The following is a 26,217-nucleotide window of genomic DNA, read 5'->3' as shown; positions in this document are numbered from 1 at the left end:
CAATAAATAGGCGAGACTCGGGGTTCCTCGACGCGGACCAATGGGAGAGTCGCCTGCTGTCCCGAGGGCGGGGCCAGAGGGGCGGGGCCTGGAGGGGCCGTCGCGTCACCTGACCGCGGGAGGCTCCGCGCGCGGAGGGTGCCGATTGCAGCAGGTCCGGGGAAGTCGCCATGGTGAGTGCTGAGCAGGCGGGCCCCGGGCGGGCGCTTCCCCTGGGCCCTGCTCGCTCCCGGCGCCCTGGGCCGCTGCGGGCGGAGTCGGGGCCCCGCCGCCCGCTCGCGGCTCAGACCAGCCCGGCTCGGCCTGCGGGGCGGGGGGACCAGGCCGGGGAAGAAGGCCGCAGGCAGGCCGCCCCGCGCCGGGGTGGGCGGTGGCTCCCGGCCGCCGCGGCCGCTCCCCCCGGGGGCGTCTCGGTCTGCGGGCGCCGGGGGAGCCGCCTCCGAACGCCGTGGGCCACCGCCCCCCTGCGATCGCAGCCCAAGTGCCAGGTCGGAGCGTCGGGCTGGGCTGGGGGCGTGCGGACGGCCGGCCCGAGGCTCAGCGGTGCATCGGGACCCGCCCGGAGGCGGCTGCCCTGCCGGCGGCCCACCCCGGTGCCTGCTGCTGCTGCCCGCCGGCCCTACGCCCTCTCCCGTGCGGGAAATAGCCACCCTCCGGGCCATCACGGCGCCCTGGCCCGTCCCAGCCTCGCCGCCCCGTGGACTGCAGTGCTTTTCAGTGCTTTCTAGGGACTCGCTGATGCGAGTTTCCTGGAAGGACGCGTGCTATCCGATACCTGTGCACACTCGGCGCCGGGCACCCCGGCTGCCCTGCGGGTCTCCCCTTCGACGACATCCCGGTATCCCCCTCGCTGGAAGGGGGTCTTATTCCCCTTAAGCGCCCCGCTGGGGCCAGCACGTCGTGTGGCGTGGCTGTTTGGCCGGGAAACTGGCACTTCCTCAAAATGGGAGCCCTCGTGTCTGGTTCCCACAGAGGCAAGTTGTCATTGGCCCTTGATGGGCGTTTCGCTCGGTCTGCACCCTCGGAAGGACGCTACCCTGGGTGCGGGTCACTGTCTTGCCGGGGTCAGAGGCCTGGCTAGTCACCTTGTGTGGACAGGCTGCTGGAAGGGGCTTCCCTGCGAGTGTGCAAGCTCCAGGGAGCAGGGTGACAAGTGTGACAACGTGCACCGCTACCCTGGGATCCATTGCTGGGCAGGGTGATGGCACCTGCTTCTCAGCATTTCCAGGGTTGGGAATTGCTGTGGGAACAGGGCGGGCGTTTAACTGGGACTTGCCTGTGTCTCAGAACTTGTGGATTGATGTGACACCACTTAATGGAGGAGTCTTGTACACTCGGTTCTGTGCTGGGCGACCCCGCTCAGAGCAGCGAGCCAGACGCACAGCCCTGCCCTCCTGAGTTTTATTGGGAAAGGGAACTTGGGTGTCATCAGTCTTGTGGCAGTCCCTGTCTCTGACTGGGGCAGGTCACTCAGTCCCCCTTTTGCATTTGAAAACAAGTGTTGGCATCTCTGGCCAGTCCTAAAATTCTAGGCTCAGATTCAGTTATTCCAGCATCCCGTGTGCCTTGTGTGACAGGGACTGTGCTCTCAGCACTGGGAACAGCCCTGGCTCTCAGAGAGCTGAGGGGTCTCAAGGGGAGGACAAGTGGCTGGGACCGAATGGACTGCAGTCTGAGGATTGCGGTGTTGGCACCACCAGCTCTGCTGGGGAGAGTCCTGCCCCGGGGAGCTTGGGAAGGACCACAGGAAGTGACATGGGAACTGAGACTGGAGGGGGCTGAGCTGAGATTCTCCAAGTGGAGAAGAGAGGGTATCGGGATGGGTAGAGCTGGGAGAAGGGAATGCTGGCGGTGTGTGCGGTGGTGGGAACCCGGGAAACGAAGTTGGAGACTGTTGGGTGTTCAGGTTATGTTTTCCCTCATGAAGTTCCTGTCTGATCATCATCCTTAGTTCTCCCTATCTCAGTTGTTACTTCAGATTTCAGTTAGCACTTGCATTAACGTGCTGAAACGCTACATTCTTTGCGAGATGGGTTATTTCATTTTGCAGTTGCTTTGGGTTGTTAGGTTACATCTGCAGCATGTGAGTGGAGAGATTGGTCAACACATGAGTGGTTAGGATGAGTGGAGATACTTGGTTGTGTTTACCGGGGATGTAAGAATAATGGTAACACTTAGGAACTGCTTAGCCCAGGTGCTTAGTAAGCAAGTCTTGAGCTTTGTGTCACTTCATTTGTTCTTCGTTGTAGTGATATTAATACTCTCGTCATCCTTGTTTGATAGAGGAAATGAAATGGAGACCAGTTTTATAATTGATGAGTTCATGTTGATCTTTGCTCTTCCCTGTACCTTATAATTGTGTGGACTTGGGAGGGCTGTTTGGTTTGGGTCTCAAGCTAATATGGACCTAATCACGTGTTAATTTGATACTGATTCTGTAGTGTTTCCATTTTCTCTGATCCACGTCGCTAAGTACAGAGTCGTTTGTAAATGGAGGTCCATGTTCACAAGTGAGGAGACTTTGGTCACCTGGTTTGTGTTGCTGGGAACATGTTCATGTATGTGTTCCTGTTTGATGAGACAGTTACCAGGAAGGGCATCAAGGCACCCTTAGTGCCTGACCAGGAGGTGGTGCAGTGGATAGAGCGTTGGACTGGGACGCGGAGGAGCCAGGTTCGAGACCCCAAGATCTCCAGCTTGAGCGCGGGCTCATCTGGTTTGAGCAAAGCTCACCAGCTTAAACCCAAGGTCGCTGGCTCGAGCAAGGTGTCACTCGGTCTGCTGTAGCCCCATGGTCAAGGCACATATGAGAAAGCAATCACTGAACAACTAAGATGCTGCAACAAAAAATTGATGCTTCTCATCTCTCTCCCTTTCAGTCTGTCTGTTCCTCTCTCTCTCTCTCACCAAAAAAAAAAAAAAAGAAAGACACTCTTAGAATGGCCGTTTGTATGATAACCACTTTGTCTTGTGAGTACTATGTAAAAAATACCTATTTTTATTAAGGCTTTATCTTTTTTTTTAATTTTTTAATTTTTTTTCAGAGAGAAAGAGGGATAGACAGGGACAGAGAGAGATGAGAAGCATCAATCATTAGTTTTCCATTGTGCGTTGCAACACCTTAGTTGTTTATTGATTGCTTTCTCATATGTGCTTTGACCTCGGGCCTTCAGCAGACCAGTAACCCCTTGCTAGAACCAGTGACCTTGGGTCCAAGCTGGTGGGCTTTTTGCTCAAACCAGATGAGCCGGCGCTCAATCTGGTGACCTCGGGGTATGGAACCTGGGTCCTCTGCATCCCAGTCCAGTGCTCTATCCACTGTGCCACCGCCTGGTCAGGCAAAGCTTTATCTTTTTATTTGTAGCCTATTTTGTAATAATAATTCATTTTTAAACCCAGCTGGTACAAAATAAACAAATTTTGGTAAACCTTTATTTATTTGTTTATAGATCACTGAATCTAGTTCTTTTTTATTTATTTATTTTAAATTTGATTTTAGAAAGAGGATAGTGGGAGAGGGAGAGAGGGGGGGGTGGTAGAGCTGGAAGCATCAGCACATAGTAGTTGTTTCTTATATGTGCCTTGACCAGGCAAGCCTGGGGATTCAAACTGGCGATATCAGCATTCCAGGTCCACACTTTATCCACTGCTTCACCACAGGTCAGGCAAATAGAGTTAGTTTTATACAGCTGTGTTTGGAGTTCTTATAATCTCTTTATAACCAGTTTTACTTGCTAGATGAAGGTAATCATTATACACAGTAGCCAAAAAGTAGAAGCAACACAAGTGTCCATCCACAGATGAATAGAAAACAAAATATGGTCTGTAGATACAATAGTGTTATTCAGCCGTAGAAAGGAAGGGATTTCCGAAACATGCTACTACATGTTTGAACCTTGAAGATATGCTCAGTGAAATAGCCAGACACAAAAGGACAACAGCTGTGTGGTTCCAGGTGTACGAGGTCCCTGGAGAAGTCAAACCCATAGTAACGGAAAGTAGAATGGTGGCTACTGGGTGGGAGAGTGCGTGGAGAGAGATTTAACAGGCACAGAGCTTCCTTTTGGGAAAATGAAAAGGTTTTGGAGATGGGTAGTGGTGATGACTGTAAACAATGTGAATGTGCCTAATACCACTGAAACGCACACTTTTTTCTTATCTTTTTACATTCATTGAGAGGAGGGGAGGCAGAGAGGCAGACTCTGGCATGCCCCTGGACTGGGATCCACCCAGCAAGTCTGGTAGGGGGCGATGCTCTGCCTTTGGGGCCTTGCTCAGTTGCTCAGTAACCAAGCTCTTCTCTGTGCCTGAGGCAAAGGCCCTGGAGCCATCCTCAGTTCCTGGGGCCAACTCACTCCAGTCGTGCTGTGGCTGCAGGAGAGAGAGAGAGACAAGAGGGGGAGGGGTGAAGAAGCAGATATGTGCTTCTCCTGTGCCCTGACCAGGAATTGAACCCAGAACATCCACATGCGAGGCCAATGCTCTACCACTGAGGCAACTGGCTAAGGTGAAGCGTACCCTTAAAAATGGTTAAAATGGGCCCTGGCCGGTTGGCTCAATAGTAGAGCGTCGGCCTGGCGTGTGTGAGTCCCGGGTTCAATTCCCGGCCAAGGCACACAGGAGAAGCACCCATCTGCTTCTCCACCCCTCCCCCTCTCCTTCCTCTCTGTCTCTCTTTTCCCCTCCTGCAGCCAAGGCTCCATTGGAGCAAAGTTTGCCCGGGCGCTGAGGATGGCTCTGTGGCCTCTGCCTCAGGCTCTAGAATGGTTCTGATTGCGGCAGAGCAATGCCCCAAATGGGCAGAGCATCACCCCCTGGTGGGCGTGCCAGGTGGATCCCAGTTGGGCGCATGCGGGAGTCTGTCTGACTGCCTCCCCGTTTCCAACTTCAGAAAAATACAAAAAAAAAAGGTTAAAATGGGAAATTTTGTTATATATATTTTAACACAATAAAATGGAAATTATAAAAATTTCTTGGTGTATCATTACTTAATCGCTAAGTTGACCACCTGAACTTAATTAGATCCATTGATTCTCATAGTTGTTGCATCCAGAGATAGTGAGAAAAAATGACCCAATCCACAGCTTGGCCTCACTGAAATACTCAGGTAGTCTGTGACGCTTTGGGGATTTCCTTAAGGCAGAACTCTTAAGTGCCGAGTAGTCTGTGCCTCTGAAACCACCCTTTTCTGTGAGCAATTCTGTCGTATAAATTGACGTTTCTTCTAGGTTCAGTTTATTTATTTATTTTCTGAAGTGAGAAGTGGGGAGACAGATAGACTTCCACATGTGCCCAACTAGGATCCACCTGGCATACCCACCAGGGGGTGATGCTCTGCCCATGTGGGCTGTTGCTCCGTTGCAACTGGAGACATCCTCAGTGCCTGGGCCAACTTTGCTCCAATGGAGCCTTGGCTGCGGGAGGGGAAGAGAGAGACAGAGAGGAAGGGGGGGGGTGGAGAAGCAAATGGGCGCTTCTCCTATGTGCCCTGGCCAGGAATCGAACCCGGGTCCCCTGCACGCCAGGCCGACGCTCTACTGCTGAGCCAACCGGCCAGGGCCGTCATTTTCACTTTTTATAAACGTTTTCAGAAGTGGGTTTTATGGGGTTTTTGTTAATCTCAAAATTCAGTGTGTAATTGTGTTCATAATGAGACAAACTAGATTTCTGTAAGTCCTTGCTTCCGCCGTTCCAACTCATTGTGCAAAAGGCATTCATTCCATCTTACTGACTTTGTTTTCATTCAGGTGAAATTCACACAATGGAAAATTAACCCTTGTAAAGTTAACTGTCCAGTGGCAATTATGTAGTAGTACATTTATAGTGTTACAGCCACCACCTCTGTCTAGTTCCACCACATTTCTGTCACCCCCAAAGTAAATCCTGTGGTCCTCTTTAAGCAGCGATTCCTCCACTCTCCCTCCGGCTCAGCAGCAGCCTCCTTTCTGTTTCTGTGGGCGATTTGCCTGTTCTGACGGTTCATGCAGACAGACTCATACACTGTGTGGACTTTGTGTCTGGCTTCTTTCACTTAGCACATATTTTCTAGGTTCATTTTTATGATTGAATAACATTCCGTTATTTATATATACCACGATTTGTTTATCTGTTTATCTGTTGATTCTTTAGTTTTTTTTTTATTAAATATATATTCTAAACATTCTAACACCAGTTCATCCATTTATTCATTGAACATTTATGAAGCGTTCACCATGTGTCAGGCAGTAAGTTGGGTCCCAACGATGTAAAAAGGACCATCATTTATAATTGTAACCATGGTGTACCCTGTGGTCAAGGTGTAAACGGTGTTTATACAACTTAGACGTTGGAGTGGTTCATTCTGCTTGACAGGTAGGTCTGACTCATTCTGTGAGTAGGTTATCGCTGATGGCGAAGAGTATCTAGCTAAGCAGGGAGGGGCACAGGTAGGAACACAGTTTATTCTTGTATCACCATTGTTAATCATGGTATTATTTTTCGTATGAACAAGTATAAACCTACTTGTCCACCTGTATTTTGTCCACCATAACGCTGGGTCTCTGTATCTGAGGTGACAAGTGAGGCAGCTGAGAGGACTCTGTCGCGTTCGACCACGAGTCAGCAACAATGACCTCAGCTATTTCATTTCTAAGCTGTTCCATCCCTTGTTACGTATTTCTTAAGGGGGTCAGTGTTCCATAAACTACTTCCTTGTTCTAAGAATAGACTAAAATGCACATGAAAAGTAGTCTAGAGAAAAAGATGCTTTTAAAGATTTGAGTAGATTGTATACCTTCCCAAGAATTAGGTGGGTCGATGCCTACGTTTTGGATGGAATCAGAATGTATTAGCCACAAACTGCCCCCGTGTTTCTTTGAGGGTGACCTGTTAGGAGAGAGCTCAGTCAGTTTCTGAGGGAATAAATTCTCTGTACAGGTGACAGTTCTCCTTCACCAATGTCGTGCTACAGTCAGTGACTGGGCGGAGCTCTCTGTTCAGTAGTTGTCAAATGCTGATAAATGGGTTTGAGGTGTTGGGCTGGGCTGAGCCTTCTGTGGGGGCCTGGGGCAGAGACGAGGGGGGGGGCGAGGCTGACGCTGTAGAAGGGAGTCCAGTGAGACTTTAATGGAGGTGTTTTTACTTTCCAGCCTACGACACAGCAGTCCCCTCAGGATGAGCAGGAGAAGCTCCTGGATGAAGCCATCCAGGCTGTGAAGGTGCAGTCATTCCAGATGAAGCGCTGCCTGGTAAGGGGCCGGCCATGGGAGGTCGGCTTCGTGCGCCCGCGGACGCAGTGGTGCCTGAGAAGTGTTTGCCGAGTGGGTGGGTTTCCGGGCTCTCTGTTCGAGTTACTCGCTGCTTTTCCAATTTGAAGGCTTCTTCCTGTCCTGAAGAGATATAGTTTTTGTAGACACTAGCTTAAAAATTATATTTATGCCTATTTATTTTTAAATTCTAAAAGAATTTTAGATAGGGTAGGAGATAATCTGTGTAGAAACTGTAGATCTCTGGATCAAAATTTAAGAATTGGAACTGCTGGGACTTAAAGTTACGAGTTGCTTTGATGCTGATAATCACATCTTACCTTGTTGCACATTTTCTAAGTTTAGTAATGTGCTCTTTTTTCTTTTTTTTTGACAAAGTCAGAGAGAGGGACAGATAGGAACAGACAGGAGTGGAGAGAGATGAGAAGCATAAATTCTTCATTGTGACACCTTAGTTGTTCAGTGATTGCTTTCTCATATGTGCCTTGATGGGGGTGGGGGATTACAGCAGACAGAGTGACCCTTTGCTCAAACCAGTCTCCTTGGGCTCAAGTCAGCGAACATGGGGTCATGTCTATAATCCCATGCTCAAGCTGGCGACCCTGCCCTCAAGCTGAGCCTGTGCGCAAGCTGGATGAGCCGGTGACCTCAGGGTTTCGAACCTGGGTCCTCTGAGTCCCATTCTGGTGCTCTATCCACTGTGCCACCACCTGGTCAGGCTACTAGTTGTGTTTGTTGTATTGCTTTTCATGCATACAGATTGGCACAAAAGAAAGTGGAGAAAATGGGTGGGCATGGAGCCTGCTGTTGCTTGTTCCTGCCCCTCTGTGTATATGAATGGCATTTCCTGTATCTAAAGGAGTTGTGTCCCAGACCCCTCTGAAGAGGGTTTTAATTTGTGGGAGCCGTTGTCAGGATAGCGCCTTGCTCCAGAAGAGTCAGCCAGCTGTCTTGGCTGCATGAAAGTGAATCAGCAGAGCTAGTTCATAGCTGCAGGGGTTGTAAAGGTTTGCGTTTGGCCAGGAAGCTTGCAGACCCAGGTACTAACACTTGCTGGGTTCTGCACCCTGGTGACAACAACTCCTGCATCATTTTCTTTCAGCCCAGAGGAAGGCCAGGTGATACTAAAACTGTGCTTTACGTGATTAAAATAACTTGTGCTGTAGCTTTTTAACACTGGAATGAGTATTTGATGGAAGAATTTATATAACCAAGTGCAGTGTTTATTTAAAGCAGGGGTCCCCAAACTTTTTACACAGGGGGCCAGTTCACTGTCCCTCAGACCATTGGAGGGCCGGACTATAAAAAAAACTATGAACAAATCCCTATGCACACTGCACATATTTTATTTTAAAGTAAAAAAACAAAATGGGAACAAATATAACATTTAAAATAAAGAACAAGTAAATTTAAATCAACAAACTGACCAGTATTTCAATGGGAACTATGCTCCTCTCACTGACCACCAATGAAAGAAGTGCCCCTTCCGGAAGTGCGGTGGGGCCCGGATAAATGGCCTCAGGGGGCCGCATGTGGCCCGCGGCTGTAGTTTGGGGACCCCTGATTTAAAGGAAGCATTCTCATCAATTCTGTCTGTATTTCTCTAGGACAAAAACAAGCTCATGGATGCTCTGAAACATGCTTCTAACATGCTTGGTGAACTCCGGACTTCCATGTTGTCACCAAAGAGCTACTATGAACTTTGTATCTTTTGAAATGTTGAAGAATGAACACTTTGACTATACATTTTTCTTGATAAGGTCATTGTTCCTTATTAACTTTTTCTGGAGTTATATAACACTCTTCATTGTCTGAAGCAGGAAGTATTTCTTTTTTTGTGCAAATGTGTTGAGGGCAGAAAGTATCAAAAAACCCCTTTCTGTGTCTTAATTTCTTTAACATTGTTTTTTGTTGTAGTATCTGAGTTTTCAGGCCCCTCAGGAAGGTTGCCGAAGCCGAGGCTGCTAGGCAGGTGGTTCCTCAGTGCTTAGGTTGTTGTACAGGCTCCTGGGCGGAAAGAAGTTCAGCGGGTGCCACTTCAAAGCCGAGTCCCCGTTCAGGTGGGCAGGCCCCGTCTCCACTGCTCTGCCTCAGCAGACAGCTTTTAAAACCCTTAAAGTACGGAGAGCCCAGCTGAAATTCTGCCTTCACTTAAACACGCCGTCTTAAAGGACTAACATTTAAGATACCTGCCCAGTAGTTGAATGACTCCGACAAGTTGCCGAGTCTTGGTTGGGTTGGCTTTGCTTTATTTGAGCCCTTAATCCTAACGACAAGATATGGCTATCTCGGATGAGCTGCACTACCTGGAGGTCTACCTGACGGACGAATTTGCTAAGGGGCGCAAAGTGGCGGACCTCTATGAGCTCGTGCAGTATGCCGGAAACATCATCCCACGGCTGTAAGTCCCGCCAGGCCAGGGCCCTGCTGTCTGTGCTCCCACGTCGGCGACCCGCACCGTCAGCGGCTTTGTGGGAACCATTTGTAAGGTGGTGTAATTTCTCAACAGGTAGAGGTGAACATTTTGGTAGATCATGATTTCTGGAATGTTTTAGAGTATAATTAATTTTACTTTTTATATCAATTATTGAGGAATTTGGAAAATAAGAAGAAATGGACATATTTTGTTCAGTGTTTCGACTCTTCCTAATGTGTTTGAAGGTGATGGTTGTGTGTGTATATTTGTATGTGCATATATAAATTTGGGGGTGTCTGTGGTTATATTTTATACCAGGTGATATTTAAAGCCAAGTCCCCGTGTTGCATATTTAATATGTTTGTACTCAGTATGTTTGGATATAGTTTACTCGTTGACTTGAATATCTTCTAATTGAACGTTTCCTCACGCTTCTCTAGCTACCTGTTGATCACAGTCGGCGTGGTCTACGTCAAGTCCTTTCCGCAGTCCAGGAAGGACATTCTGAAGGATCTGGTGGAGATGTGCCGCGGGGTGCAGCACCCCCTGCGGGGGCTGTTTCTCCGGAACTACCTCCTTCAGTGCACCCGCAACATCCTTCCTGACGACGGCGAGCCCACAGAGTAAGGCTCCGCCCTCGCCTCCCCTCCATCCGCTTCTGTCGTAGAGACGGCAGGTGCAGCAGTGTCCAGAGGGGCCTGCGGGCAGTTCTCAGCGTGGCCAGCTGCCCTGGGGTCAGCACTGGTCAGAACTGCCGTCTTGTTCATGGTGCCTGAGAGCATTTTCCCATTTTGTTAAATAGTCTTTGAAGATACGACTTTGTAAATAAGTTATGTTTTGAAAATTGTATTAACAATGAAATAATGAAGTGTGCTTAACTTTTTGCACGGGCTGTCCAGTCTTCATGCTGTTTCTTGAATGTCTCAGTTTTTATAATTTATGGACTGGACTGCTAGTTACTCTGGAATATAAGTGATTTTAATTATTCTTTCACACACATTTGATATTAACTTCAAAACAAGAGACAAAAGCCCCAGGGGTGCTCTGCCTTGTGTGCCCTGTGTCCCAGTGTCTGAGCCGTTGTGCTCCTGCCCACAGTGACGGCAGGGGTCGCGGCTGTGGTCCCGCACTAGCTGCGTGGGCCGTGCGGTGTGGCAGGCTCCCTAGCCAGTGGTCGGCAAACTCATTAGTCAGCAGAGCCAAATATCAACAGTACAACGATTGAAATTTCTTTTGAGAGCCAAATTTCTTAAACTTAAACTGTAAAGGTAGGTACATTCCTTATCGAGGTAGCGCCCACACGTGGTATTTTGTGGAAGAGCCACACTCAAGGGGCCAAAGAGCCGCACGTGGCTCGCAAGCCGCAGTCTGCTGACCAGGGAGGGCTAGACTGAAGAGCTTCATTCCTGTTTGGGAACTTTTCTCATTTATTTCTAAGCTATACAGTGAGGTTGATGTTGCCTTTCCTCAGCCTTGGCGTGGGAGGAGCTGCGGACGTGCACACAGGAGAGGGTGGCGCGGTCGTCCTGCCGTGTGGCCGCTGGGTCTGAAGACTCTTCCCCGTTTCCTTGCAGTGAGGAAACAACGGGCGACATCAGTGACTCCATGGACTTTGTCCTGCTCAACTTCGCAGAGATGAACAAGCTGTGGGTGCGCATGCAGCACCAGGGCCACAGCCGGGACCGCGAGAAGCGGGAGCGGGAGCGGCAGGAGCTGCGGATCCTGGTGGGGACCAACCTGGTGCGCCTCAGCCAGCTGGAGGGCGTGAACGTGGAGCGCTACAAGCAGGTGTCTGTCTGCCCTTGGTGCCTCTCCCGGGTCCTGAGGTTCCCTTAGTCTGAGCTCTAAAGTCGGAGACTTTTGTTAAATGATACACATTGGAGACCATTGACAATCAAAGGAGACTTAAATAAACAATGCACAGGGTGGGGCAAAGCAGGTTCACAGATGTTTGTGTGGAAGTAACACGAGAGTAAACTGCTTCCTGGCTCACACTGTAAATCTACTTTGGACCCAACCCTGTATTTTGAGTTTGTGTTTGTGGAGTGGAAGATTGAATATTACCAATTGTCCTCTTTAAATTGATGTTGATGTCTGACCAGTGGTGTCGCAGTAGATAAAGCGTCACCCTGGAACGCTGAGGTCGCCAGTTCGAAACCCTGGGCTTGGCCAGTCAAGGCACATATGGGAGTTGATGCTTCCTGCTCCTCCCCCTTTCTCTCTCTACTCTCAAAAAATGAATAAATAAAAAATAAAGTAAGTTGACATTTACTACAGATTTACTGTAACACTACCTGAGATAAACGGTCCAGAGCTGGGGAGAGGGACACACTCAGGAGCCGTGATGAACAAAGCACAACTTGACAAACCTTTTTCAAGATGGACCAAGTAGTAACTATTTTGGCTTTGCAAGCTGTGTGGTCTCTGCTATACTTCACAGTCGCAGACAGTGTGGAAGCAATTAACAGAAACAGCTGGACAGCTGGCCCTGGAAGTGACGGTCCAGAGCAGACCCACCGGTCTGTAGTCAGCCATTTACAAAGGTGCAGAAGGAGCCTGCTCCACAAGTGCTTCTGGCGCGTCTGCACTACTGTGCACAAACGACCCCTGCACTATGTCCCATCCTGTATCGTGTCAGAGGTCACGTGTGGATCAGAGACTTAAGTATAAAATATAAAACGATGAAAACTTTTAGAGGAAAACACAAAGGAAATGGTCATAACCTTAGAATAGACAGATTTTTTAGGAGACAAGAAGAAGCACAAGCCATAAAAGATGAAAAAGTAGTGAACTGGGCTTCATCCTAAATGATTCTATTAAATAGAAACAGAATTTTTTATTTAAAAATTCATTTGTTAAACTTTAAAGTTTAATCTAGAAATGAAATATGAGTGAGAAAAATCTAAAATAGGATTTTCAGATTAATAAATCCAGATGTGCTATAAAGAGGAGACTTAAGATTTTGCATGTCTGACCAGTGGTGGCCCAGTGGATAGAGGGTCAGCCTGGGACACTGAGGTCTCAGGTTCAAAGCCCTGAGATGGCAGGCTTGAGCACGGGATCATCAGCATGATTCTATGGTCACTGGCTTGAGCAAAGGGTCACTGGCTCGGCTGGAGTCCCCGCCCCTTCCCATCAAGGGAAGCAAGCAATGAACAACTAAAATGCTACAACTAAGAGTTGATGCTTCTCATCTCTCTCCCTTCCTACCCTTTCTCTCTCTCTCGCTTAAAGCAAAAAAAAGATTTTGCAAATAATCTTACTTTTTTTCTCTCTGAGATTGTTTTGACTGGGATCTTGGAGCAAGTTGTGAATTGTAGGGATGCTTTGGCTCAAGAATATCTCATGGAGTGTATTATTCAGGTAGGTAAGAACATTAACTTTTTTTTAAACAACTCATTTTATGTATAGATCATAAATTGTCATTGTTTTGAAAATAATCTTGAGAGTAGGGAATAAGATTTTCTCACTGAAGAATTCCTTTCTCCTACTAATAACTCGGTCTTTGTGTTTCTCCTCTGAGTGTTGGAAAGCATAACATCCATGCTCACAAATATGAACTTTAAATACCATAAGTAAGTCCAGACTCTAGTGTGAAATGTTTTTACTTGGTCAGTCAATTCTGATTTGATTTTCAGGTTTTCCCTGATGAATTCCACCTTCAAACTTTGAACCCTTTTCTTCGGGCCTGTGCGGAGTTACACCAGAATGTGAACGTGAAAAACATAATCATTGCTTTAATCGACAGGTGAGCGTTCCTGGCGCTGGCGTGCCAGCGGTCTGACCTCGAGACAGTCAGTGAATCATCTGTCTCTGTTCCGTCTTTATGAATGATTTTAATGTAATTGCACTGTTTAGCTCTGTGTCAGTGTTTACTAAGTGCTTGCTAACTGAGGCCTGAAAGGGGGTAGCGTTTACTGTTCAGGAAGCATGGAAACTGAGTGATTTCAGTTGTGCGTTTAGGTATCTTTTAAAGACATTGCCATACGTAGGCCCATCATTTAAACCTTATAAATCTAGAGCTCAGTAAAGAAGAAAAGTTGTTTCTTTCTTTTTTTTTTTTTTTTTTTTTATTTTTCTGAAGCTGGAAACGGGGAGAGACAGTCAGACAGACTCCCGCATGCGCCCGACCGGGATCCACCCGGCACGCCCACCAGGGGGCGACGCTCTGCCCACCAGGGGGCGATGCTCTGCCCCTCCAGGGCGTCCCTCTGTTGCGACCAGAGCCACTCCAGCGCCTGGGGCAGAGGCCAAGGAGCCATCCCCAGCGCCTGGGCCATCTTTGCTCCAGTGGAGCCTTGGCTGCAGGAGGGGAAGAGAGAGACAGAGAGGAAGGAGAGGGGGAGGGGTGGAGAAGCAGATGGGCGCCTCTCCTGTGTGCCCTGGCTGGGAATCGAACCCGGGACTTCTACATGCCAGGCCGACACTCTACCACTGAGCCAACCGGCCAGGGCGAAAAGTTGTTTCTTGTCAAGATGAAAGTTATCTCCCGGTGGGTGTCAATTGGATCTGGAGTCTTCTTTATCAAGTAGCCATAAGATACATAGATGACGGAAGATGTTCTCGTAATCATTCTGCCATTACGTTTTTTTAAAGGAGAATTTTAAAGTATTAATATATTAGTACATTCGCTTTGGGTTTAAATTTTAGTTCTGTAGCCCTTTGTCTTGTTTAAAAGTATGAAGGTTGGCCTTTGATGTGGCTTGAATACGTGTCTGCGTGACAGCCAGGCCGAGTGTTGTGCTGCTTGTGACATGAAACTAGCAGCCCACGCGAGGATTTACTTCTACAGATACAGCCTTTTATTATAGTCTGAATGTCTGCGTTACTGGTTTTAAAGTCTGAGAATTTTTATAGCAGAAATCTCCAAATTAGCAGTTCAGTCCTGGGTATTACAAATTCTATGTTAATTGGGCATACTCTCAGGCCCTGGCCGGTTGGCTAGATGGGTAGAGCTTTAGCCCGGTTTGCGGACATCCTGAGTTTGATCCCTGGTCAGGGCACACAGGAGAAGTGACCATCTGCTTCTCTCCCCTTTCCTCTCTCCTTTTTCTCCCTCTTCCTTTCCTGTAGCCAGTGACTCAGTTGGTTCGAGTGTCAGCCCCGGGTGCTAAGGATAGCTTGGTTGGTCCGAGCATCAGCCTCGGGCTCTAAAAAGCAGCTCAGTTGATTCCAGCATTGGTCCCAGACAGAGGTTGCCAGGTGGACCCCTGTTGGAGTGCATGCAGGAGTCTGTATATTTCCCCTCCTCACCTAAAAAAAAAAAAAAAAAGTAAGAATGCAGTGAAATAAGGCATCATTGGCAAAGCTAGTTAAAGGTGGACTGAGGGAATGATGGCTACATTCCTTGTCCTTTTGAAAACCTGTTTCAATGTTCGGAGACACACACTTGTAGAAAATATAAAGAAAAAGAATAAAGTGTCATCTATGATCCCATTACCCAGAGTCCCATGTCTTTTAAAATAAGGCTTTTTTTGTTTTTTTCCAGATTAGCGTTATTTGCTCACCGTGAGGATGGACCAGGCATTCCGGCAGACATCAAGCTCTTTGACATCTTCTCACAGCAGGTGGCTACGGTAATACAGGTGTGTGTGGCTTCTCTCCTCAGTCTTCAACACTGTGACACTTCTCAGATGGTCCATCCTGGTAAGATAAACCCTGTGCTGTTGTCAACATTCCAGTCTAGACAAGACATGCCCTCAGAGGACGTCGTTTCTCTGCAAGTCTCCCTCATCAACCTCGCCATGAAGTGTTACCCTGACCGTGTGGACTATGTCGACAAAGTTCTAGAAACTACAGTGGAGATATTTAATAAGCTCAACCTCGAACAGTAAGTCAAATTGATATAGTTTTTAAAAGCCCTCTAAGGCACGTTTATGTCCCACACTTCTTTTTCTGTCTCAGTTCCTTTTTGAAATGTCAGCGTTTGTCTTGCGTTAAGCATTTGTTCCTGTTGACACATTTGGTGCTAATCAAGGCAGAGAGTGGCGATTACTTACTTGGTTGTGGATGTCGGTCAAGAAGTGGCACTCACAGGCCCTGGCTGGTTGGCTCAGCGGTAGAGCATCAGCCTGGCGTGCGGGGGACCCAGGTTCGATTCCCAGCCAGGGCACACAGGAGAAGCGCCCATTTGCTTCTCCAACCCCCCCCCCCCTTCCTCTCTGTCTCTCTCTTCCCCTCCCGCAGCCAAGGCTCCATTGGAGCAAAGGTGGCCCGGGCGCTGGGGATGGCTCCTTGGCCTCTGCCCCAGGCGCTGGAGTGACTCTGGTCGCGGCGGAGCGACGCCCCAGAGGGGCAGAGCGTCGCCCCCTGGTGGGCAGAGAGTCGCCCCTGGTGGGCGTGCCGGATGGATCCCAGTTGGGCGCATGCGGGAGTCTGTCTGACTGTCTCTCCCCGTTTCCAGCTTCAGGAAAAAAAAAAAAAAAGAAGTGGCACTCACAGATTGTAGGCAGCATCAGGTACCAGTGTCTCCAGTTCAGACCCCTTTGTATAGATGAATGAGTTAGTTCTTAAACTGGTAGAGAAACTCTTTATGTCAAGTAGTATCTCTATAAGAAGTGGTTCCCTCAAATGGGTAACTTCTGAGAAGTTAGGGGCATGTGTGTATTTAAGGTGTGGAAATTAAATTGCTTTGAAATATTTTTTTTGTTTTGAGCTTTGATTTTGATAGCATCAAGGAAAGCGGACTACTCTGTTGCCTCCTCTGAGCGTCCTTAGCTGCCCTCCTAGACGGTGGCACCTCTCAGGGCCTTTGGGGCACTTCCGGTCTTTTTCTCTTTCTCTGCTGGCCCCTTGCTAGCCCACCCTCCCCTGCTGTGGACGTGGGGTCGAGCCAGGCCCCCGCCGCCTGTGTTTTAGCTTGTGCAGTCTTTCCCCTTCCCTGCTCTCTGCAGTGGTCGGGCTGCACCAGGAAGGTCTCTTTCTCTTTGACCCTTTTCTAGCTCCCTGTTTCTTTTGGTCCCTCCCATTATTTTGTGAACTGAAAAGCGTTTCAGATCTTGAGTGTAACAGCGATGTCTCTCTTCCCTTGTTGAGTGAGTTTACAGAGCAGTTGGAGGGAAGGATTAGAAAGTCGACCCCTGGAGTTTGTACAGGAGCTGGACGCTCCTCTGTCTACACAGATGCTGACAGCTGCTACCTTCCAATCAGCCTGATCTTCCTGAATTGCCAGTGTTTGACACAGAAGCAATAGTTTGTTTTCTTCCTGTTTTGTTGAATTGCTGGTTTTGCGTGCATTTTTCTTCCTACTTATTTTTGTCATGAATGTATAGTACTTATTGACCACCTAGGGCCATACCTACCACTTAAAATACTTCTCTTTGAAAGAGCAAAAGCCAGACAGTTATTTTAATGCCAGCTCTACAACATGTCGTTATTATATCTCATTTTGTATCAATAGGACATTAATAGGTGAGTGTGTTCAGTTAGGCATCTTGGAAGGAGGTCATTGGAGTATTTTGGAGTGGGGTGACCCACGAGACCCGTTTCCTTGGAAACATTGCAAGCCTGCACGTGGACGGTCAGTTCTGCCCAGTGAGACTGCCGTTTCCTTTTGTAGCATCGCCACCAGCAGTGCGGTTTCCAAGGAGCTGACCCGACTCCTGAAGATCCCTGTGGACACGTACAACAACGTCTTAACAGTCTTGAAGTTAAAGCATTTCCACCCACTCTTTGAGTACTTCGACTACGAGTCCAGAAAGAGCATGAGTTGTTACGTGCTTAGCAATGTCCTGGATTACAACACAGAAATTGTCTCCCAAGACCAGGTAAGAGAATGCCAGCCAACGCTGTACTGTGGCAGTTGGCTTATTCATCAAATAAATTACCAAACTGGAGATGTGTGAGGAAGAAATGATAAAACAGCTGTAATCTCCCCAGAAGGAGAATAACATTTGCTGTATCTCTTTCCAGACTTCTGTCTGTGTCAGTGTGCACATACCTGCTTGTAGAAAAGGAGCTCTATTTTTGATACTCAGTTGTAACTCTACACAATTAGAAACACTTCGACAGTGGCTTTCCATACTGATTTTCACCCCCTGGGTTTCTGTCTCCCATGTGATAGGTGGATTCCATAATGAACTTAGTGTCCACGTTGATTCAGGACCAGCCAGATCAGCCCATAGAAGACCCTGATCCCGAGGACTTTGCCGATGAGCAGAGCCTTGTGGGCAGATTCATTCACCTCCTGCGGTCTGAGGACCCTGATCAGCAGTACTTGGTATGCATTAGCACTTCCTATAACCTTTCAGAGCTCCAGTAGTGTCAGACACAGATGTGTCTCAAATAGGCCAAAGTAACTGGTCATAGAAGGTTTTGAAGGAATTGCAAATGAATCGGGTTAAGTGGAATCCATAACTTTTTTTTAAGTGAGAAGCAGGGAGGCAGAGAGACAGACTCCTGCATGCTCCCTGACCAGGATGCATCCGGTGTGCCCACCATGGGACGATACTCTGCCCATCTGGGGTATCACTTTGTTGCTCAGGTACTGAGCTATTTTTAGCACCTGAGTTGAGGTGGTGGAGTCATCCTCAGTGCCAGGGCCAACTTGCTTGAACCATTCGAGCCATGGCTGCAGGAGTGGAGGGGAGAGAGAGAGTGAAGGAGGAGGGGTGGTGACTGCCCGAGATCAGAGAGGTGTGGTGCCTCCTAGGAGGCCTGGCAGCGGTTCGAGGGGTGGAGCCTCGGTCAGAGTTGTAGGTGATTAATCACAGTGCACAAAAGTTATTATTATTTTTTGTTTGTTTTTTGGGGGTCAGATTTTAAACACAGCACGAAAACATTTTGGAGCTGGTGGGAACCAGCGGATCCGCTTCACGCTGCCGCCTCTGGTGTTTGCGGCCTACCAGCTGGCCTTCCGCTACAAGCAGAATTCTAAAGTGGTGGGTGTGCGTTTATGTATGTCACTGCTCCCCTTTTCCTCCCCATGTGTGTCTTAGTTTGTCATTACAGGGAGGTTCAAACACACACAAAGACAGGGCTGTCATAATCCCATCTTCCATAGCTGTCAGTCCATTGCCCGTCCTGTGTTCAGTGTCCCCAACAGTGTGTTGGTACATTGCATACTGTCCGAGGAACACAGTCAACACTTAGAAATGGAAGCTTAAACCAGTTTAAAGTTATGCTTGATGCTTTTCCAGTGCTTCAGTCACTCGTGAGCCATGGTTGGCGTACCACAGGGTAGGCTCAGAACACTGCAGTTCCTGCCAAGCGCTGTTTGCTGGGCTCTGTAGGGCAGCTGTAGGGCAGCTGTCATGTGCAGGGCCTGCGCTGGGCCAGCCTGGCTCAGCCCGCCCAGGGGGAGGGCCGGCTCGGAGTCCTTACCTGTCTGGAAGCCCGTCACTGAATCACCTTTGGAGTTGTGTCCATTGTTCATGAGCTTATTCCTTCACCAGCAGAATTATGGCTGAAGTCATCAGTGGTATAGTTCTGTAGAAAACATCTCAGTGGAATGTAACTCAGCATTGGACAGCAGGTACATGTTGAGGAACGATCCTCAGAAAACTAAATTTGATGGGGACATGAAGTGTTTATAGACCACTGGCAGGGACTGGCGGCTCTCTGCCGGTCTGGTTGGGCAAGCCTCTTGTCTGTCCCTTCCCAGCCTCGTGCGTGGACATTGTGAGTGTGTCTGTAGCAGAGCAACTATAATAGTACTTTCTTAATTTACATACTACGTGCTACACTGTGCACTTGGGTGATTGCTCTGGGTCCTGGTAACGAGTCTGACCTGCGGGCAGTGGTGAGGAGAGAACCCATTCTCACCCAGTAATGGTGGAAACGCAGGTTTATGCAGTCTTTCCAGGAGACTGACATTATGTAACCAGCGCCTTAGAAGGCCCATAAGTGTGCTTCTAGGAATGTATACTAAGGACACAGGATGAAATAAAGCTTTGTGCATATAAATCGTTCATCATGGTATTGTAGATCGTTTCCAAAGGGGAGAGATAAGTACGTTATGCCAAGTCCAGTTTGTGGACTATGTACTGGTGAATACAGTGATTTAATGACTTTAGTATCCATGGTGAAAATTGTGATGACAAACACGCCGTGAACCAGCGCGAGCAACTAGTAACTCCAGGTCCTGAGGGAGAACGATGTGGAATGGAGAAAATAAAGAGAACAGGATGGGATCGGGAGGCCTCTGCAAGCTGATGGCAAGAACAGAGTGAGAGCCCAGGTCTGCTTTATTATATAGGGTAGAGAATTAAAGCCTCAAGCCATATGTAAATAAGGAAGTCTCTGATACAAGGTCACTCATCTGAGGCACATATGAGATTCCTCGTAAGAGTTCGCCACCCCCACCTTGCAACAGTCAAGGGCGTGGGGAAAAGCTTAGTCTTAAAAAGGGTGTTGAAAATATCTTGGTCTTAAAAGGGTGGGGAAGAGCTTAGTCTTAAACTAAGCCCTAGGCTCTAAGGTCCTTGTCAGCTTGCAGCCTGTCTCCCACACAAATATTAAAAGAAAAGATGTTGGATACACATTGTGTGCAGCGTGAGCCCAGTTTAATTCTCAGGGAGCTACTGTGAAGTAGAAACAGAACCATACACAGAGATGCCAGTTACGCAACCTTTGCAAGGAAAAAGAAAGGAAGTTAACTCACATCAGAATGTTATTAATGATTATTGCTGTGTTTTAGATTTAGGGATGGTTTTAATTTTTAAAATTTTTGCTTTGTTTATTTTCCTGATTTTCTCCAATTTGGGAATGTGTTGCTTTTCTGATGAGAAAGAACAAATGCCTAATATATATAAAGCTTGCGAAGCCAGTGGCTGTTTGAGAAGGCGCCCTGAGTTAGCATGTCTCATGAATGAAACAGCAGGAAGGCCGTGGGAAACAGCCCTGCTTCCATGCTTTCTCCGTCTGTCTGTACAGGTGTCGCACACGTAAATGTTTTTGAGCGAGCCGACCCTGAACTTGACGTAATGAGACAATACTTTCTCGTTGTAGGATGACAAATGGGAGAAGAAATGCCAGAAGATTTTCTCGTTTGCCCACCAGACCATCAGCGCTCTGATCAAAGCTGAGTTGGCGGAGTTACCCTTGCGACTTTTTCTTCAAGGGGCTCTGGCTGCTGGAGAAATTGGTTTCGAAAATCACGAAACAGTAGCGTATGAGTTCATGTCCCAGGTGACAACCTGTTCCCTTCTGGGTTGCGGGGTCCCGTCGCCTGCTGTCACGATAGCGGTGCATATGGGTTTACTCGAGTTGCTCACTGCCCTGTTCCATCGTCCTGGGACTTCTTAGGCCTCTAGTCACGTTGACTGGTTTGGAGGTGGGAAATTGGTCAGTTACTGGGTGCTGATATGAGTTTTAGGGTTTACAGGTGGGTCATCATAAAACTTTCATGGAAGAAAACGTTCCTCTGTCAGTTCAGTTGGGGAACCGGGTGAAACGAGAGTTAAGACGCATCTCTGGTTGTCAGCATCCTCACTGTCGCGGCCTCGTGCTCTCCGCAGGCCCAGTGTGCTCTGCTTGGAGGGGCCGCAGCTGCCTCACCGGCGGGGGCTGGGGAACTGCTTTGGAAAAGGCTCGAGCAGGTGCTCGGTGCCTAGAGTGCGCTGCTCTGTGTCCACCAGGCGTTTTCTCTGTACGAGGACGAGATCAGTGATTCCAAAGCCCAGCTGGCGGCTATCACCTTGATCATCGGGACTTTCGAGCGGATGAAGTGCTTCAGCGAAGAGAACCACGAGCCCTTGCGGACCCAGTGCGCTCTTGCCGCGTCCAAACTCCTGAAGAAACCTGACCAGGGCCGGGCCGTGAGCACCTGTGCCCACCTCTTCTGGTCCGGCAGAAACACAGACCGAGATGGGGAGGAGGTGAGGGCAGGCCGGTCCCGCGCGTGGTGGCGTGTGGCTGGCGGCACGTGGGGGGTGCTCAGGGGCCTGAGAGAAAACTGCTTTGTTCTGTGAAAGGGAATGAACAGGAAGGTAACATACAGTTACATCCCTCCTGAGCCTCCACTCTGAGTCTGTTGTAACAGCAGGTTTAGACCCCTGCCTCTAAAAAGCACACACACTGCGGTGTGCCTAGTGTCCACGCACACTTTCTTGTGCTCGCGGGTGTTTTACACACTGAAGGGCGGTCGCCCTGCGCCGGGCAAGTCTGTCCGCACCATTTTCCTGCACATGTGCTCACTTCATGTAGGTTGCGTTCTGCCAATTCTCACAGGGTTTCAAACTTTTTCACTATTACTGTAACCCGTGACCTTTGATGTTGCTACTGTAATTGTTGTGGGGTGTCCTGAGTGCACCCATATAAGTGGGGAACGTAAATCGTGTGTTCTGACTGCTCACCGACCAGCCATTCCTCCGTCTCTCTGTTCTTGGCCCCTCCTGTTACCCAGTTAGGAGACCATGCATAGTGTAAACGTAACTTTCCTACGCCCTGGGAAACAGAGCAGTTGTGTGGCTCGCTTTATTGTGGTCTACAACTGAACCCACAGGCCTGTATGTAATATAAGACATATCTAAATATACAAAACTAATATATTGGATTTAAAATAATAGCTGCGTACTTTAAAAAAAAATGAAGATTTAAATCCATTGTGTCCCTTTAAAAAAGAGAAAGAGGCACAGTAGTGTGGTGTCTATTTTCTCGTGCTCTGGGACAGTTGGGACCCATTCATCTCCTCACCCTGCCCCCCTTTTCTTCTAGCTGCACGGAGGCAAGAGGGTCATGGAATGTCTAAAGAAAGCTCTAAAAATAGCAAATCAGTGCATGGACCCCTCGCTACAAGTGCAACTCTTTATAGAAATTCTGAACAGATACATCTATTTTTATGAAAAAGAGAACGACGCGGTAAGTGAACTAACGTTTCCCCCCCTGCTCTTAGGTCTGATACGTACAGAAGTTTATCTGATGATTTCTTCTTTGTGTATGAGGGTCGGGGTTGGGAGAGTCTGCCTACTAGTCTGAGTCCAAAATTCTCCTCTGCTTGTATGGCTGCATCTAGAATGGAAGAACTCATTATGTGCAAGGAAATTCTCAAGTCTTTTGCTCAGCAATAGTTTATAAAAACAAAAACAGTCACTGTCTGTTTAAAAAATGCAAAATAATTTACAAATGCTAAATAGTAGACTGATTTGTCATCACATACAAGTTTAGAATAATTCCTTAAAAAGGAATGATGCAGCCTGACCTGTGGTGGCGCAGTGGATAAAGTGTTGACCTGGAACACTGAGGTTGCCGGTTCAAAACCCGGGCTTGTCTGGTCAAGGCACATATGGGAGTTGAAGCTTTCTGCTCCTCCCTTCTCTCTCTCTCTCTCTCTCTCTCTCCCCTCTCTAAAATGAATAAATAAAGTCTTAAAAAAAAAAAAAAGAATGATGCATTGTGCTTCTAGCAGTACAGTGTTAGTCAGGATTGTAGGTAAATAACTGTTTTGCTATTGCCTGACTAGTGGAGGCACGGTGGATAGAGCTTCAGCCTGGGACGCTGAGGTCCCAGGTTCAAAACCCCAAGGTTGCTAGCTTGAGCAGTGGTTCACGAGCTTGAGCGTGGGGTCATAGATATGACCTGGAGGTCGCTGATTTGAGCAAAGGCTCACTGCCTCGGCTGGAGGCCCCCCCATTGTATAAGAGCACATATAAGAAGCAATCAGTGAACAACTAAGGTGCTGCAGCCATGAGTTGATGCTTCATCTGTCTTCACTTCCTGTCTCTGTCACTAAAAAATAAAAATACATGAAAATAAATAATATTTTTCTAGTGTTCTTTTTTTTTTTTTTTTTTTTTTTTCTTTTGCACTTTTCCGAAGCTGGAAACGGGGAGAGACAGTCAGACTCCCGCATGTGCCCGACCGGGATCTACCCGGCACGCCCACCAGGGGCAACGCTCCGCCCACCAGGGGGCGATGTTCCGCCCCTCCGGGGCGCTGCTCCACTGCGACCAGAGAGCCACTCCAGCGCCCGGGGCAGAGGCCAAGGAGCCATCCCCAGCGCCCGGGCCATCCCAGCTCCAATGGAGCCCTGGCTGCGGGAGGGGAAGAGAGAGACAGAGAGGAAGGGGGGGGGTGGAGAAGCAAATGGGCGCCTCTCCCATGTGCCCCGGCCGGGAATCGAACCCGGGTCCCCCGCACGCCAGGCCGACACTCCACTGCTGAGCCAACCGGCCAGGGCCTCTATTGTTCTTTTACTGGTTCATACGGCTCTGTATTTTTCAACTTTATTTGTCTTTGGATGAATAACCAATAGTTGTTGCTCAAATCAGGAAACCCTATTCTCATCTTTTTTTTCCCCCCCATAATTACTCTGTTAATTGATGAGAGTAACACAAGCTCCTCAAAACATTTTTATTAAATCACCTTCAATTCTCTGTAACGTGCTTGATCGTGACCTTGTATATACTTTTTTTTTTGTAGGTCACGATTCAGGTTTTGAACCAGCTTATCCAGAAGATCCGAGAAGACCTACCCAATCTTGAGTCCAGTGAAGAGACGGAGCAGATCAACAAACATTTCCATAACACCCTGGAGCACTTGCGCTTACGGCGGGAGTCCCCGGAGTCCGAGGGGCCCATCTACGAAGGCCTCGTCCTGTGAGGGGCAGGCCCGCCGCTCTCCCTTCCGTGTACGCCCAGTGAGGGTTTTGTCACACTAGGTCTCCCTTCCATAGATTGTGCCTTTCAGAAATGCTGAGGTAGGTCTCCTGTTTCTTACCTGTGATGTGTTTGACCCAGCACCTCCGGACACTCACCTTCAAGACCTTAATAAAGTGACTCACTTTGTAAGTGTTCAGGTTGTCTGATCACCCAAAGTAGCATGACTGATTGCTATTTACCATTCCTGTGATCTGTAAAAAACAAAACAGAAATACTTAAAAACCACTTCCTGTGGCTACTGATGAAACTCTCCTTCCTTTTTTCCTGTTTTGTTTTCTTGTTGATTGTGGAATTTCCTCCATTACTTGGGAGTATACTAACCTGGGAGTGTCTGTGTTCTCTAGTCCAATCTGGGATGAATTTAGACGAGAGGAATACTGTATGTGAAAGTCAGCTTGGGCTTCTCCCTAAGTGCAAGATAAGGCCGTGTATAATACTTTCCCTAAAACTAGAATATATTAATGCATGTTGAGAATTTTAAAAGCACCATGCTCAAAATCAGAAGCTATATTTTGCATATTTGGACTCAGCCATCCATTAAGAACCTATGTTGTCCTCTTGACATATTTATCAAAATAATTTTGTTCTAAATAGTATAAAATAGAAAATTTGTGATCTATATAATTTATGTATAACCTCCATTGTAAATTTAGGGGGAAATGCGTCATACAGTTATCACGATTTTTTTTTGCACCCGTGAAAATAAAATTGCTATTAACAATTTTGGACTCTTTTCCTTTGGTATTTAATTCATAAAAGCAACTATTAGAATGCCTACAGAGTGGAGGTGATGACGACATAGCCTCACTGTGACCCGGAAGCTCTTGGCTGTGGGGCTTGTCACACCTGTTGTTCTGGTGGCCTCTGCTGCCGCCAGCCTGTCTCAGTCATGACCTGGCAGAGACCTTCAGGGGTGTTTCTGGAGTTTAGCTGGCTTCTAATTCTACATGTGCTGTGTTCAACTGGGCGGCACTTCCCTTTTTTAATTTAATTTTTTCTTTTTACTTCATTTATTTTTAAATTTTATTTTATTATTTTTTTACAGAGACAGAGTCAGAGTGAGGGATAGACAGGGACGGAGAGATGAGAAACACCAATCATTAGTTTTTCGTTGCGCATTGCGACACCTTAGTTGTTCATTGATTGCTTTCTCATACGTGCCTTGACTGCGGGCCTTCAGCAGACCGAGCAACCCCTTGCTTGAGCCAGCGACCTTGGGTCCAAGCTGGTGATTTTTTTTGTGTGTGTGTTTTTCTGAAGTTGGAAACGGGGAGGCAGTCAGACAGACTCTCTTGTGCGCCCGACCGGGGGGATCCACCCGGCACGCCCACCAGGGGGCGATGCTCTGCCCTTCCTGGGCGTCGCTTTGTTGCTCTGTCGTGACCAGAGCTACTCCAGCACCTGGGGCAGAGGCCAAGGAGCCATCCTCGGCACCCGGGCCATCTTTTGCTCCAATGGAGCCTCGGCTGCGGGAGGGGAAGAGAGAGACAGAGAGGAAGGAGAGAGGGAGGGGTGGAGAAGCAGATGGGCGCTTCTCCTGTGTGCCCTGGCCGGGAATCGAACCCGGGACTCCCGCACGCCAGGCTGACGCTCTACCACTGAGCTAACCTGCCAGGGCCTCAAGCTGGTGAATTTTTGCTCAAACCAGATGAGCCCACGCTCAAGCTGGCGACCTCGGGGTCTCAAACCTGGGTCTTCCGCATCCCAGTCCAACGCTCTATCCACTGCGCCACCACCTGGTCAGGCTTTTTTTACTTCTTGATGACTGCTTCCTCATCTGTAAAATGGGAATACGAGTATTCCTGGTTTAAAGATTGAATGAGAAAATGCAGGCAGAGCACGCAGGGAGTGTCTTGTGTGAGTGCTCAACAAATGTGAGCTAACTGCAGGTGGTTCTAGTTGCCTTGGATTAATCAATACGGGCAAAACATACTTTTAATAAATTTAATTTGACATTCTT

General features: G+C 48.1%; 1 protein-coding gene across 1 annotated transcript; it reads left to right on the top strand.

Moving 5' to 3' along the window:
* The first annotated feature begins 82 nt into the window (after positions 1-82).
* On the top strand, positions 83-24,978 carry VPS35 (VPS35 retromer complex component). The gene is made up of 17 exons (XM_066242966.1): positions 83-173; positions 7,128-7,226; positions 8,852-8,948; positions 9,522-9,645; positions 10,101-10,283; positions 11,235-11,448; positions 12,940-13,023; positions 13,299-13,408; positions 15,149-15,245; positions 15,342-15,490; positions 17,219-17,426; positions 17,723-17,878; positions 18,417-18,539; positions 20,608-20,787; positions 21,237-21,476; positions 22,315-22,458; positions 24,019-24,978. Exons 1-17 carry the CDS (start codon positions 171-173, stop codon positions 24,196-24,198), a joined length of 2,391 nt encoding a protein of 796 aa, XP_066099063.1. The 5' UTR covers positions 83-170; the 3' UTR covers positions 24,199-24,978.
* Positions 24,979-26,217: the final 1,239 nt, after the last annotated feature.

The sequence above is a fragment of the Saccopteryx bilineata genome, chromosome 9 (assembly GCF_036850765.1).
Source record: "Saccopteryx bilineata isolate mSacBil1 chromosome 9, mSacBil1_pri_phased_curated, whole genome shotgun sequence".
Classification (NCBI taxonomy): domain Eukaryota; kingdom Metazoa; phylum Chordata; class Mammalia; order Chiroptera; family Emballonuridae; genus Saccopteryx; species Saccopteryx bilineata.
The sequence above is the reverse complement of the archived record's forward strand: the minus strand, read 5'-3'. Positions and strand labels throughout refer to the sequence as shown.